At 46.5% G+C, this 12583-nt stretch overlaps 1 protein-coding gene across 6 annotated transcripts in view; it reads left to right on the top strand.

The window, feature by feature from the left end:
• Positions 1-12583, top strand: part of Nipped-A (Transcription-associated protein Nipped-A) — a 413461-nt gene that overhangs the window by 63727 nt on the left and 337151 nt on the right. For all 6 annotated transcript variants that reach the window (XM_065445525.1, XM_065445501.1, XM_065445517.1 and 3 more), the window contains one exon: positions 9013-9151. In XM_065445525.1, coding sequence (XP_065301597.1) covers positions 9013-9151 — 139 coding nt within the window. The remainder of the gene's footprint in view (positions 1-9012; positions 9152-12583) is intronic.

The following is a 12583-nucleotide window of genomic DNA, read 5'->3' as shown; positions in this document are numbered from 1 at the left end:
CAAATTCTAGCTTGTGGTTGCACACATTGAGGGGGTTCTTGAATGCCTCCTTTCCCCCCTTTTTTAGAAGTGCTTGTATCCTTGTTGCGTACATGCATTAAAGAATGGAAAGCATCCATTCATAGCTGAAGGGTCGGGAGAGCTGTGGCTGGCAGCGCCAATGTGTGGCAAGCTCAGGTGCTCGCCGAGTATCAATCACATGCTCTTGCTTTTGCATGCTTTGTGTTGCATGTTAATCAAACCACGAGTGTGCCAGTCGCATGCATTTTCCTGTGTAGCGCAAAGCCGCTAGAGATGCATGGTACATTGTTGATTGCCTTGGGCTTTGGTGCATGTGGAATGTTTATGTACTATCACATGCTGCATCTCGAAGGCCAACTGCAACAAAACTTTGTACTGTGCAAGAAGCCTTGTTTCGGATAGCATAGATATAGGGCAGGCCTCAGTGTAGAATTTTTTGTTTGCACTTCAAGATGATGTGTCAAGAGAAGGTTTCAAGAAGAGATAGTTTTAATACCGAAACTAAAATTGAAACCTGGAACGTTGGTAATCAGCAGGGTGGCTGGGCATTGCCTCTGAAATAGGGTGACATCGTTGGTGGGCTGAAAAATCTCAGAGGTATGTTTTAGAATAAGCATTTTACAATGACCACTAGGTGAATTAATTGTTGGGCTAGTTGGTCTTGTATAGCTGAACAAGTAAATTAGCGCTGTGAGAGATGCAGACACAAGAGAGGGAGACAAAGACACGCACTTGTCTTTGTGTTCCTTTCTTGTGTCTGTCTCTTTTATAGCACTAATTTACCTGTGCAGCACCACCAGGTGCTCGTGTAATCTTATAAGTTGCCAATTACCGTATTTACTCTAATGTAACGTAATTGCAATTGTAACATAATGTTCAAGAAATTAATTTGGAAACAAGTTCTCTTCAATCGTCGTCCTGAGTAGGAAGAAGAGCTTTCCTTGAACAGTATTCTGAAGTGATCATTTGGGAGATAATTACACTATCATAAAATTTCAAACAGCTCCGCACCTAGCGTGTCCGTGACAGTGTTTTTGGCGCAGCGCCAAGCTTGCTATTTCGGCACAGTGTCTCGCAAGAGTGAAACTATCTCTGAAAGGGATCGCCCAAGAATATGTGCTTCTTGTTGCTGTCCATCTGCCAGATCAAGTCATCTTTTGGGCCGTCATGCTCGTTTGAGATTGAGCACTTCTTAAAAAACAGCACAACCATTTCATTCAGGAGGCCGTATCAGGGCCACTATCTTGCATGCATTTGAAAAGCTGATGTTTGGTTTCGCCTCAGGTGATTGGCCTAGGCCGCAATATCGGCACGGCCTGGACAATCGTGTGAGACGAAACCGATCGTCGGGTATTCGACTGTGTACAAGATAGCGGTGCAGGCCTTGTTGAGGTCCGCGAAAGGCCTTGCATTTAAAGAGGGCTTGCTGCTGGCCCTGCCATTGCTGACTCGACGTTGAGCTGCGGCAGAGTTTCCCAGCTCCTGGTCGATGAAAATTGTTTGTCTCTAGAAGGGGACGTCATACCGAATACACTATGTTGCCATAACGTCACAAATTAATGAAGTCAAAGCGTGAAAGCCGCAGCGTTCTGTAGCACCATAACTGTACGACCACTCATAAGCATAGCGAAAATGGCGTCAATTCGCTTGTGACAACAAACAAGTTTTGACTTGGGTTTTGTCTATAGATTGGATTGATATGTAAAGATAGAGGTTGCCAACATAACGGTAAAACCCACGAGATTTCGAATATCTTTTTAAAAATGGTCTAGTTTGCCATCATTTGAACGTAATGCGAAGGTTGACTTCAAGCAATGAAAATTGTGTAAATAAAAACCCGTTACAACCCATTACAATTGAGCAAATAAGGTAATTAGTACAAATTAAAAAAAAAGAACACTAGCCCTGCGGCTATGCCAAGGTTGTTTCGGAGGTCTATACTGTTCAAAGCCAAAGTGACATTGCGTTGCAGTTAGCCTTTGTGTGACCCACTGTCTTGTGCTTCTTTACTTACATGGCTGCATTTGTCCACTGCACAATATCAGTGCACCCACAAAGGGCAGAATTTGTTATTTTCCTGAAGCTTATACTTTTTTTGCTTGTATAGCACGCTGCTCTCTCTGCCAATTTTACACTCTCTTTTCACTGCACTGTTGTGGGGTCTCCCGCTCAAGGTCTTCTGTCGCTGTGGGGTAAAAATGTGTAGCCTGCTTTAGCACTGTCGGTCGTGGTACTTTCGGTCGTCTTTGTCGTCAATGTGCTATAAAAGCTTTGCCAACTGCTTCTTTACCTTCTGTCGAGCACACGCCTTCACTTACCATTCTTTTTCTCCACTCCACAATACCAGCAAGGCATCCAATTCTTATCCTCTCCTTTTCGTCTGTTGAATGCTAGTGTATCCTTTAAATATTTTCCTGACTTTCCTTGTGAACTAAATGCTACACTTATATATCCCATCACTTTCCATAAACAAGGAGCTATGTGCACATACGTGGCTCGATATTATATTCCCATTTGTCGTTTTTATTGAGTGGCACATTTGAAAATGAGTCATCTGGATTTAATTTTTACATTACCGGGCTAGCCCTAGAGACCGCATGGAAGACCATGTGCAGAAAATGGTCAAATCTTTTTTTGCTGCTGTAGATGAAGAAAAAAGCAAAAACAGAACCAGCATTATCTTGAACAATATTTAAGTTTCGATTCTAAAATTTATGCTTCTTCAGTACTGCGTTTTTCAGTGTATAATTTCCATCTTTATATGTCGGTGAATCAAAAAGTCTTTGCCCCTATTTTTTGTTAGCCAAATTACGGCTATAAATGCGAAGTAGACATTTCTGCTACCAGCGGGGGACCTTTCTTGGACCGGCTCGGCCTTACCTGCCGGTAGTTCGAGGCACAGTGCTGCTGTCAGTTGTTGAAGATAGTTGTACTTCACACTTCCACGGCTTATGAGCAACGAAGTGAGATTCGTTTTCTCTGTAGCAAGGGATGAATGCTCATTGAAATCCACAGGGAAATACAGTCCATGTGGGCGGGGGGGAATGGTGTCTCATTTGAGAATTGTGAGATGGTGGTGTTGCGAGTTCGCAAAAGGCCGTCAAGAGTTGCATGACAATGAGCATGCGGAAACTCGCGTGCGTAGCTGACTGACGACATTTCTCGCATGGATCCAATGGTGAAAGCAGATCGGCACGTGCACCTGAAGGGCATTTTCTGGGATCTTGGCATTTCATATGGGAGTGTGTACGACATCGTTCATGGGTCCTCAGGGTACTGGAAGACCAGCTCATGTCGGTGGGTGCCTAAGCAGTTAGAATGTGATGAAAGGCATGCGAATCATTGCTTCACTGAATCATCTGCAACAGTATGCCGAAGAGGGTGAAAGCTTCCCGAACTACAATGTTACTGGCTATGAAATTTGGATACTTCATTTCACGCCGGAATTGAAGCAGCAGAGCCTGTTGTAGAAACATCCGTGTTTGCCTGTGACACAAAAATTCCGTTCTGTGTTATCTGCTGGGAAAGTGATGTTAATGGTTTTGTGGGATCGCCGAGGACCACTCCTGCTGGATTTCATGCCACAAGGTGCAACGTCAATGCCGACAGTTATTGTTCCACACTGTCACGTCTGGTGGCTGCCATTGGGCGAAAACGCCGAGGGATTTCCAATGTGGACAACGTGGTTATCCTCCATGACAATGCGAAGCTGCATGTGGCAATCAGAACCGCCTATAAGCTCCGGTAATTTCACCGGGAGAGTCTGGACCACCTACCTTATAGTCTGGACTTCGCCCCTAGTGATTTCCACGTGTTTGGTCCGCCGAAGAAGATGCTGGCAATACAGTGATTCACGTGCAACGGTGAAGCCAAGACGGCAGTGCGACGGTGGTTCCACAGTCAGCCAGACTAATTCTACTGCAGAGGCATTTCAAATTTAGTGCTGCAATGGGACAAATGTCTGATCTGCCCTGGGTGCTATGTAGAAAAATAGTGTAAGGTACGTAGAAAAGTACTATGTATATATTTGTAGTTACCTGTACGTACCTTGTTTTGGCTAAGAAAAGATAGCCACAAAGACTTTCTGATGTGCCCTTTCCTGTTGTAAACAGGCATTACACAAAGGCTATTCATAAAGGTTGCACTTAAACAAAATGTGTTCCTCTTCACATCACTGCATGATAAAGCATGACTATGAACACTTGTATTGCAATTGCACAATGCATAACATTCATAAGGCAATGTACAGTTCCAATGGCCTGCCTTGGTTCACCTAGGCAGGGAGGTGTAAGTGTAAACCTTGCCTGTGCACAATGTGCTGTACTAACTCACTTTCCATAATGGTGAGCTCAGTTTCCCTAACATCTTTTACCTACTGCAATTTCGATCAGAGGAAGAAAAAGAATAAATGCACATGGAAAACACATTATTGTCTTTCTTAGTTGGAGGTAGTGAAGGCTACAGTGCACCATACAAAAGTTTATAGCCACTTCAGGTGGCAGCATTGCTAATCTTCATATCTTCAGTTTATTGTTCAGTTATATTGACTATTATTTTTATTCATAGGAAATATACTTGAGCAATGCTCCCATTTTGAACCATGTATTGAGCAGTTCACCTCTGTGGTTATGTCCACATGTGAGCTTTTGCCATTCCCACCAGTACGCATGCGCACACAAACTTTGTACAGTCGACTACCGATAATTCGAAGCCGCTTAATTGGAATTTTCGGTTAATTAGAAGTGAAGTGCTGGTCCCGTCAGTTTTGCATGTAATCCTATAGAAGAAATCGCTCGATAATTCGAAGTCCTCATCCAGCAATATTGTTTAATTGGAAGTTAATTTTCAGCTGGGATCCTCGAGGTGACCGTCATTCTTTGGTAGAATGGGCAATTTTTCAAGTGTTGCAACAGTTTCGTGCTCCGCGTTGGTGTCATCGCCACCGCAGCCGCCCGCAATGCCATCCTTCTTGGAGCGGCACGATTATTCATTGCTACGGCTGCCCTGGCCTCGGCGATCAACTCCGGCGGGAGGCGAAGTGGCTCCCGCCGGAGGCCACGTGCAGCTGCCGCTGCGTGTGGCCGGAGCTGATCGTGGAGGCCACGCGGGTGCCATAGGTGCACGCAGCGCTGCATACTGGCAGTGGCGAGATTGTGTGAGATTAGTCTTGCAGCGTGCGCATTGTATGTCGAGGCGTGTGTTGGTCGAGTGTCCTTGTGCGGGAAGCTCGTAGGCTAAGTTGTTCCACGGGTGATTCGGAATTGACTGTACCTAGTCGTGCAGTTTATAGCCATGGAAAAAACCGTGGCTCTTATCGCACGATCGACCTGGCAACGAAAGTCGAGGTTTCGAAGGAAGTTGAGAAGGGAGGCGCCGCCAAACAAGACATAGCGCGGAAGTACGGGATCAAGCCGAACATGCTCTCAAACTACATCAAGAACAAGCGCACAATAATGGATGCATTTGAGAACAACAAGTTCAAGACTTCTCGGAAGCGAATGCGCACTGGCGCTTACCCAGAGTTGGAAAAGGCTCTGCTGGTTTGGATTAGGGAGGCCAGGAGCAACAAACTTCCTCTCAGCGGAGACATCATTGCGATGAAAGCCCGAACGGTTGCAGCAATGTTGGGGATCGATGACTTCGTTTCGTCAGATGGATGGCTGACGCGCTTTAAAGATCACCATGACCTGGTTTTCAAGAGCGTGTGTGGTGAAAAGGCGTCCGTTAACCAGGAAACATGCGCCACGTGGAAGGACGGAAAGCTGCGTGAATATCTCGCCGAATACAGACCGGAAGACATCTTCATTGCAGATGAGACTGCACTCTTCTATTGGCTTCTACCAGAGAAGACCCTGACATTCAAGGACGACGACTGTGCTGGGGGCAAACGCAGCAAGGAGAGAGTGTCGGTGCTGATCGCGGCAAACATGACTGGCACGGAACGATGTTGGTTACTTGTGATCGGGAAAGCCGCGAAGCCGAGATGTTTTAAAGGCGTGAAGACGCTGCCTGTGTACTATGAGGCGAACAAAAAGGTGTGGATGACGGCCGAAGTCTTCAAGAGCTGGATAAGCAAATTGGACCGCAAGTTTGCTGCTTCGAACCGCAAGGTGTTGTTCCTTGTCGATCACTGCAGTGCTCACGTGAATGTGCCAGCCTTGAGTGCAATACGCCTCGCAATTTTGCCTGCAAATACAACGGCTGTTTTGCAGCCAATGGACCAAGGCATCATCAAGAATGTTAAAAGTCCTGTACAGGCAGCACCTTCTCGAGCGCATGATTTTGTGTATGGATAGCTCCACAAAGTACGAGGTGAGCCTGCTTAGTGCCATCCACATGTTGGCGCGAGCATGGGATCGTGTGAAGCAAGAAACAATCGCAAACTGCTTCAGGGCTTGCGGTTTTGTGGCAGCTTCTTCGGAGGATGCCTCTGAAATTTCAGCGGAGGAAGCGTCAACAAGCGAGCTTGATGGCACTGATTTTGGTGATGCTCTCGGGGACGTCAATTTTGAAGATTACGTCGCCGTAGACAAGGCGGTTGAAACGTGCGGTGCGCTGACGGATAGCGAAATTGTAGAGATTATTCGGCCCCAGGAAGCGACCCAGGAAAGCGACGATGACGTTGAAGGCGAGCCGCAACCTAAGGCTGTTGATGTAGCTGCGGGCCTTGCTCTCGCGGAGTGCTTCTTTGCCACTGAAGGTAACGCGGAAGAATCGTTCCGCCACATCTACAGCCTACAGAACTTGCTTTCAGCAGCGCGATTCGGCAAGAAGAAGCAAAGCAAGATGACCAACTATTTTTCTTAGAGAAAATACTCGATTTCGCCACTAATAAAGGGCTGTTTTTTGTGTTTTGTGCTTAATAGAAAGTTCGTTTAATTCAAAGTTTTTTGTGGTCCCCGTGAACTTCGTATTAACGGGAGTTGACTATGCATTTGCAGTAGTTATGATGGCTGATCGCCTGTGATACCGAACTCCGCTTCAAGCACGCTTCCCTTAGTTCAGTCTGCGAGTGTGATCTCGTACCCGACCTCCATTTTAATTGTCGATAGGTACAAACATATCGAGGGCGAGCTTCCCGCAATGACGTACTCCCCAACACCACTGCCAGCTAGGCCTAACCAGCTCTGCCTCGGCGGGAATTGGTGACCAAAGTTGTGGTTTGGTGCCGAGTCAATGAAACACTTCACAGTGGCACTTGAAATGTGGAGGAACCACCTCAACAATGAATGTTGAGGGCACAGATGGATTGTGGAACGCCCCAATGACGGCAACCTGGCTTGCGGCCACCACGTTTTTGACATCGCGCACTTGGATCGGTAAAAAAAATTGAATGATGCACTGTATGAGGCGTGCAGTTTCAGTTGTCATTCTACATCGGTTCTGCGGAGTTGGAGGCAGTGCTGCAGGAAAGTCCGAATAATCGAGCTGGTCTGAAATAATTAGGTGTCTGAAAAATTTGTCGGTGACTTGCCTTCCGCTGTAGCTTTTTTTTTTCTTTTGCAGTGTTCATTTTATCAGCTTCATGCGAAGACCACAGGTCATCGGATGTTCTCCTTTCACCTTTCATAAATTTAACATGCCAGCATCCTGGTCACATGCTAGTATTTTGGGATATGTGTGGCTGCTTGGCCTACGTGTTTTTCACGTGTGCAGCCTTTGAAAAATGTTTAGGTTATAGTGCAGTACCGTTTATAGTGCAGATATTCGCGACTCTGGTGGCTTTGTTTATAAGCGGTCTCCGCTGTATGTTTAACTTGCACTATTTTAAGTCGGCTATAAAGTACGTCATTGCAGTTACAACTCGGCATAGAGCACACATGCATGCCTTCTTCCTCCCTCTTTCCTTACTACTCTTTCCTCTTGCTGGAGAATGGGTGAAAGGAACATTATCGGAAAAATGCAAATCCCACCCCACTTTGTTAGTGCTGGTCTCTGGTGGGCGGAAAGGTGGTTAGCAAGGTTTGGTTCTGATATTCCCACTGTCTGGGAACAGGCATCACACGATGTGATAGTAAAATACGTGGCCTCGCATAAGACAGCAGTGCTGAAGAGAGAGTAATGCTTACAATTTGTGCTTCTTATTCTGTGCCCCTTTTTGGTGGTCTCTCGTGTGGACACAGTGTTTTATTTCTTTGTGGAAGAGCTTGGTGAGTCTTTAATCTTGTTGAATATATCTGCTTGTGCACTGGCGCCATTTTTTTGTATCTGGTATTTTGGAAGCTGTGTAAGCAGGGGCAAACCTGAGCACTTGTTCTCCCATGATGAAGACCGTGTGAGCAGTTAAACTCCAACAGCATGTTTAAATGAGGAAGATATTATAGTTTATTTCTGACAACCGTATATAGTTGTAACAGGGAGGAAGGGGTCAGACTGTGGGCACCATTTCGCTTGTTGCAAAGGCCTTGTTGAATGCATGCAATGCATAAGGGCCTCCTTACATTTAAGCTGGGATGTAAGAATTTGCATAAAAGATATGTGGTCTTCAATGGAGCATCAATCGGCAAATGAAATAATTTATGAAATCACAAATTTTGATAACTTGAACCTTATACATAAGAGTATGTGTGTATTAAAACTGTTCTGTCCGTGATTAGTTCGGGTTTCGGTCAACCACTGAAAAGCAGCGCTAGAAGACATAACAAGATAGGAACGAGCACGCCGACACAGCTGTGTGGTCCCCTACTATCTTGTCTCGTCTATCAATCTTGTCCTTCCAGCCAATGTTTGCTCTTTAGAAAACCACTTGGGAATTCGGTGTTGCAAGTATACTTGTAGGTAAGCAGGGCAGGTTCCTTTTCTCTGGAAAAGGGCTCCTCTGGGCAACAGACCTCTTGGCCTTCGACTGAATACAGCTTTTTGCAACATTGAAGATGAGCTTGCATCAATGCTGGTGGATGGCATTGCATCGGAATTCAAAACCAAATGGGCTGCGCAGAAGGGAGCAGTCTCTTGGTAATGCGGCGCTGATGTGCAGTTGGTCCCTTGCAGGAGACTGTGGGTGTGCATTGCAGCCAGTTGGCGCAAGGCATGCTGGGACTGCTGATGCTGTGCCCCCAGGAGGTGGCACACCTGCGCAAGGAACTGCTCATCGCCGCCCGCCACATCCTGGCTACCGACCTGCGCAACAGCTGAGTGCCCTCTCTCTGCTTGCAAGCTGGGATTTTTAACTTTTTCCAGGCATCGGTTCTCGTTTCAAAAAAAAAAGGGGGGGGGGGGGAGTTTGTGAAACTGCACTACCGGAACTGCTTTGCCAGTTGCGTCATTTCGTGCCACACATTTCTCACGCAGTCCTGCCGCGCAGTTTGCGAACTGTGTTACACGTAATTGGTTGTGCCACGATGCATCAATATTAAGAGCCGGCACCGAAGTGTAACCACTGGGTGGCCAATCCTGTCGAGAGTTGCTGTACAAAAACTTACTAGCCGGGGAAAGAGACATAGCACATTTATTCGGAAGGCTGAAAATGATGCACTATGTTTGCATGAATGTGGTGTGAACTGAGAAGTTTAGCGACCTGACAACTGAAGCAATAGAGAGTTTTAGAAACTGCACACCCAAGTGTCTTAGTGTCCCCAAAACCATGCGCCCTGCTTGCGTTCTTTCGCACACCCGGAGGTTTGCGTACCCTAACCTTGGGTGGGCAGAATTAAAAAATGCCTTACTGTTACAATAACAAGTGATGCATAATGCAATTGTAGCCATGGACTTGGAATAAGGCCTCTCAGCTGAGTGCAATCACCAAATGTGTTACCATGACATGTGGTTGTGTGCGATCACCAGCACATGCGGGGACGCCCGTGCAGGCATTCTTTGTGGTAATCATCACAGTAAAGGATCACCCATTACACTGCGCTAAGACATATTAACAGGGCTGCATTGCATGGCACATACAGTAAATCCTTGGTGATGTGATCACAGCTGGTACGAATTTCAGGTTGATACGAGAGAGGGAGGTTTAATGATATGAAATGCAGAGAGGTCGGCCTGAGGTACATTCCTCTAGCCAGCTACTCTGCGTTGGAAGAAGGGAAAAGGGAAAGAAAGCAGATTGATACAAATTTGTATACAATTCCCCAGCCGAAGTGTCCCGAATACTATGAGCCACATTTCAGGTGTTCCGAATGTTCACATGCACCGGTACGGGTGATACGAACGAGCAAACAGTGACCACCAGCAGTAAAGTGGTGAGGAGGCCACGAGTTGGCAAAGACGGTGAAGAGGCTGCTCCAAGACAGACTTCCTTTTTCTCTACTGCGGATTGTACCATGCCTTTTGTGCCAACTTAAAATAAAAAAAACGATGATTGCGATACTCCCGAATGCAAAATTTGAGCACAGCTCTATATTTCATTCCGTGATATTCTATTGGCTGGCGTGGACAATCTGTCTCTTGTGGCACGTTGCAAATGGAGAAGTGTGCCACAACTGCCTCGCTAATCTGGAAATTGCAAGAGGCAGCGTGTGGATGACGCATGGGCGCCATTCGCAGCAGTTGCTGCAGACGGGCCTCTCGGACTATGCGCGCTACTCTGGTGCCATCTCATAGCCATTGTTGCAGCACTACGCTTTTCTTCTCGCGCTTTTGCCATACCCGCCTCCTTCGCTTTCCACCTCATGGCTCCACTGCACCCTTCCAGCCCCCACTGCTGTCCATGTTTGCTCCTTCATCCTTCACCGTGCTCGTTTGCTCTGTTACACCGATGCCAACACTCGCTGCAGGAGCGGGCGCCTAAGAGCTGCACTCTGAAAAAGAAAGAGAGAGAGAGAAAAAAAAGTTGAAGAATGTAGGCGGCGCCCACTGTAGGTGGAACCAATAAGGGGCACTAGCAGTCAGACCACTTCCCTGTTTGGAGCTCATGGGAAGCCAGCAGAAGGCAGGCCGTCCGAGTTGTGTGCTTGCCCGTTCTCGTAGCCGCAGATGTCGCAGTTGCCTTGCATGCTGTTTGCATCAGTTCGCGCCTCGATGCTCCCCGCTTCTCACACCGTGTTCGAATTGTTGCCCTTTGCAATTGTATCAACCTGAAGTGATACGTGCGCAAGCATAGGTCACCATGTCTAGGAAGCGAAAACGATAAGCTTGGCATCGAAGGTTCCACCGTCGACTTTGTCATAACGGACGACGTTCTTGTGACCTTTGGCACACCTGCCAGGTCTCCCGAATTATTTGTAAAGCTTACATATTTGGGTTCGTTGAATGATTTTTCTAATATTGCGCCAAGTATTACGAAAAATAAACTCTGTTCGTGGAAAGGTTCCACTTGTCAAATCCGAAACTCCTATTGGAAGTCTTTAAATGGTTAAGGGCGAACGTGGCAATAAAAAAATTTTTTTTTATTTATGGGAATAAATTGACGAAATTTGGCATATAGGTATGATTTGTTATGCTGATATCATAACTGAAATCAGTTTTGAGCTATCTACTATAGTTCCTGAGTTAGAACACTTGACATCCTCTAATGCTCATGCCCCAAATTAATTAATTAATTACACATAAGTTTGTCAAGATTTTCATACCAGCATGTTCAAAAAAGCCCATTATGTGCAATAAAGCTATTAGTTTATTTTTTAAATGCCGAAATAAGCACAAAATCTTCTTTTGAACTTTTCTCTGCATGTTGTCTTACTAATGACCTTTGCAAAAAACTTATTATAAATTTTTTAATGAGGTGCAGATGAAAATGGACAGCTTTATTGCACTCATCAATGTTTCACGATCTAAGTGCAAAAGACAGAATGATTCTGTCTTTATTCGTTGTGAAATTGCACTGGGATTACTGAAAGCAACTGCACAAAAAGTGAAGGCTGAGAAAACGGGGCCCAAAGTTTTATTTGCTGGAAACATAAAAATATTTACTTTGGGCACCTAAAACCCGCCTGGAATGTAGTCCTTTGACAGTGAGGACACATTTCCTTTACATTTTGAGATAATTTTTCGCTTCTTTACAGCAGTTTCATGTGCCTTCGTTGCCTTTTTGATACGTCGTGTATCCTTTTTAGCAGCCCACCGCAAATGATGACTCGGGCACCACGTCGTCGGCACACTCTCATTCTTTCAAAAGCTTAAATTTCCTCTTTGTTGCAGAGGTAGATGACAGCGCATTCAAAACATCCGCTCTTGTCACCGCTCGTTTCGCAATCTCTTCATTCGTGAGAACTGGAGCTGAAATCCGCAGCTGAATATTTGACGCGACGTCTGCTCTCGCCGATGTCACATTGCCGTCACGACCACGAGCGGGTGCGCGTTCACCATCGCACGCGGGCGCGTCGTCACCACAGCCCACGGTCGCGTTATCGCCACCGCACCCGGTCGCGTCGTCAACACAGCCCACGGTCACGGCACGCGGTCGCGTCGTCAGCACTGCACGCAGACGCGCTTTCCCGATCACCCGCGTGCGCCGGTCGCACCTAGTCGACGCGGGCAGCGGCATCCGCTTCTGCGGGTAGTTTTCGCCTTCTGTTCCACGCCTTTCATCGTTTTCCGTACGCGTGGGCCGTTCGGAACTTGGCTCCTTTGGGGCTCATCACGGAACACGCACGTTAGGGTAGTTTGGCTGCCACGA

This window comes from Dermacentor albipictus, chromosome 1, assembly GCF_038994185.2.
Source record: "Dermacentor albipictus isolate Rhodes 1998 colony chromosome 1, USDA_Dalb.pri_finalv2, whole genome shotgun sequence".
Classification (NCBI taxonomy): domain Eukaryota; kingdom Metazoa; phylum Arthropoda; class Arachnida; order Ixodida; family Ixodidae; genus Dermacentor; species Dermacentor albipictus.
This window is presented reverse-complemented; position numbering and strand designations above follow the sequence as displayed.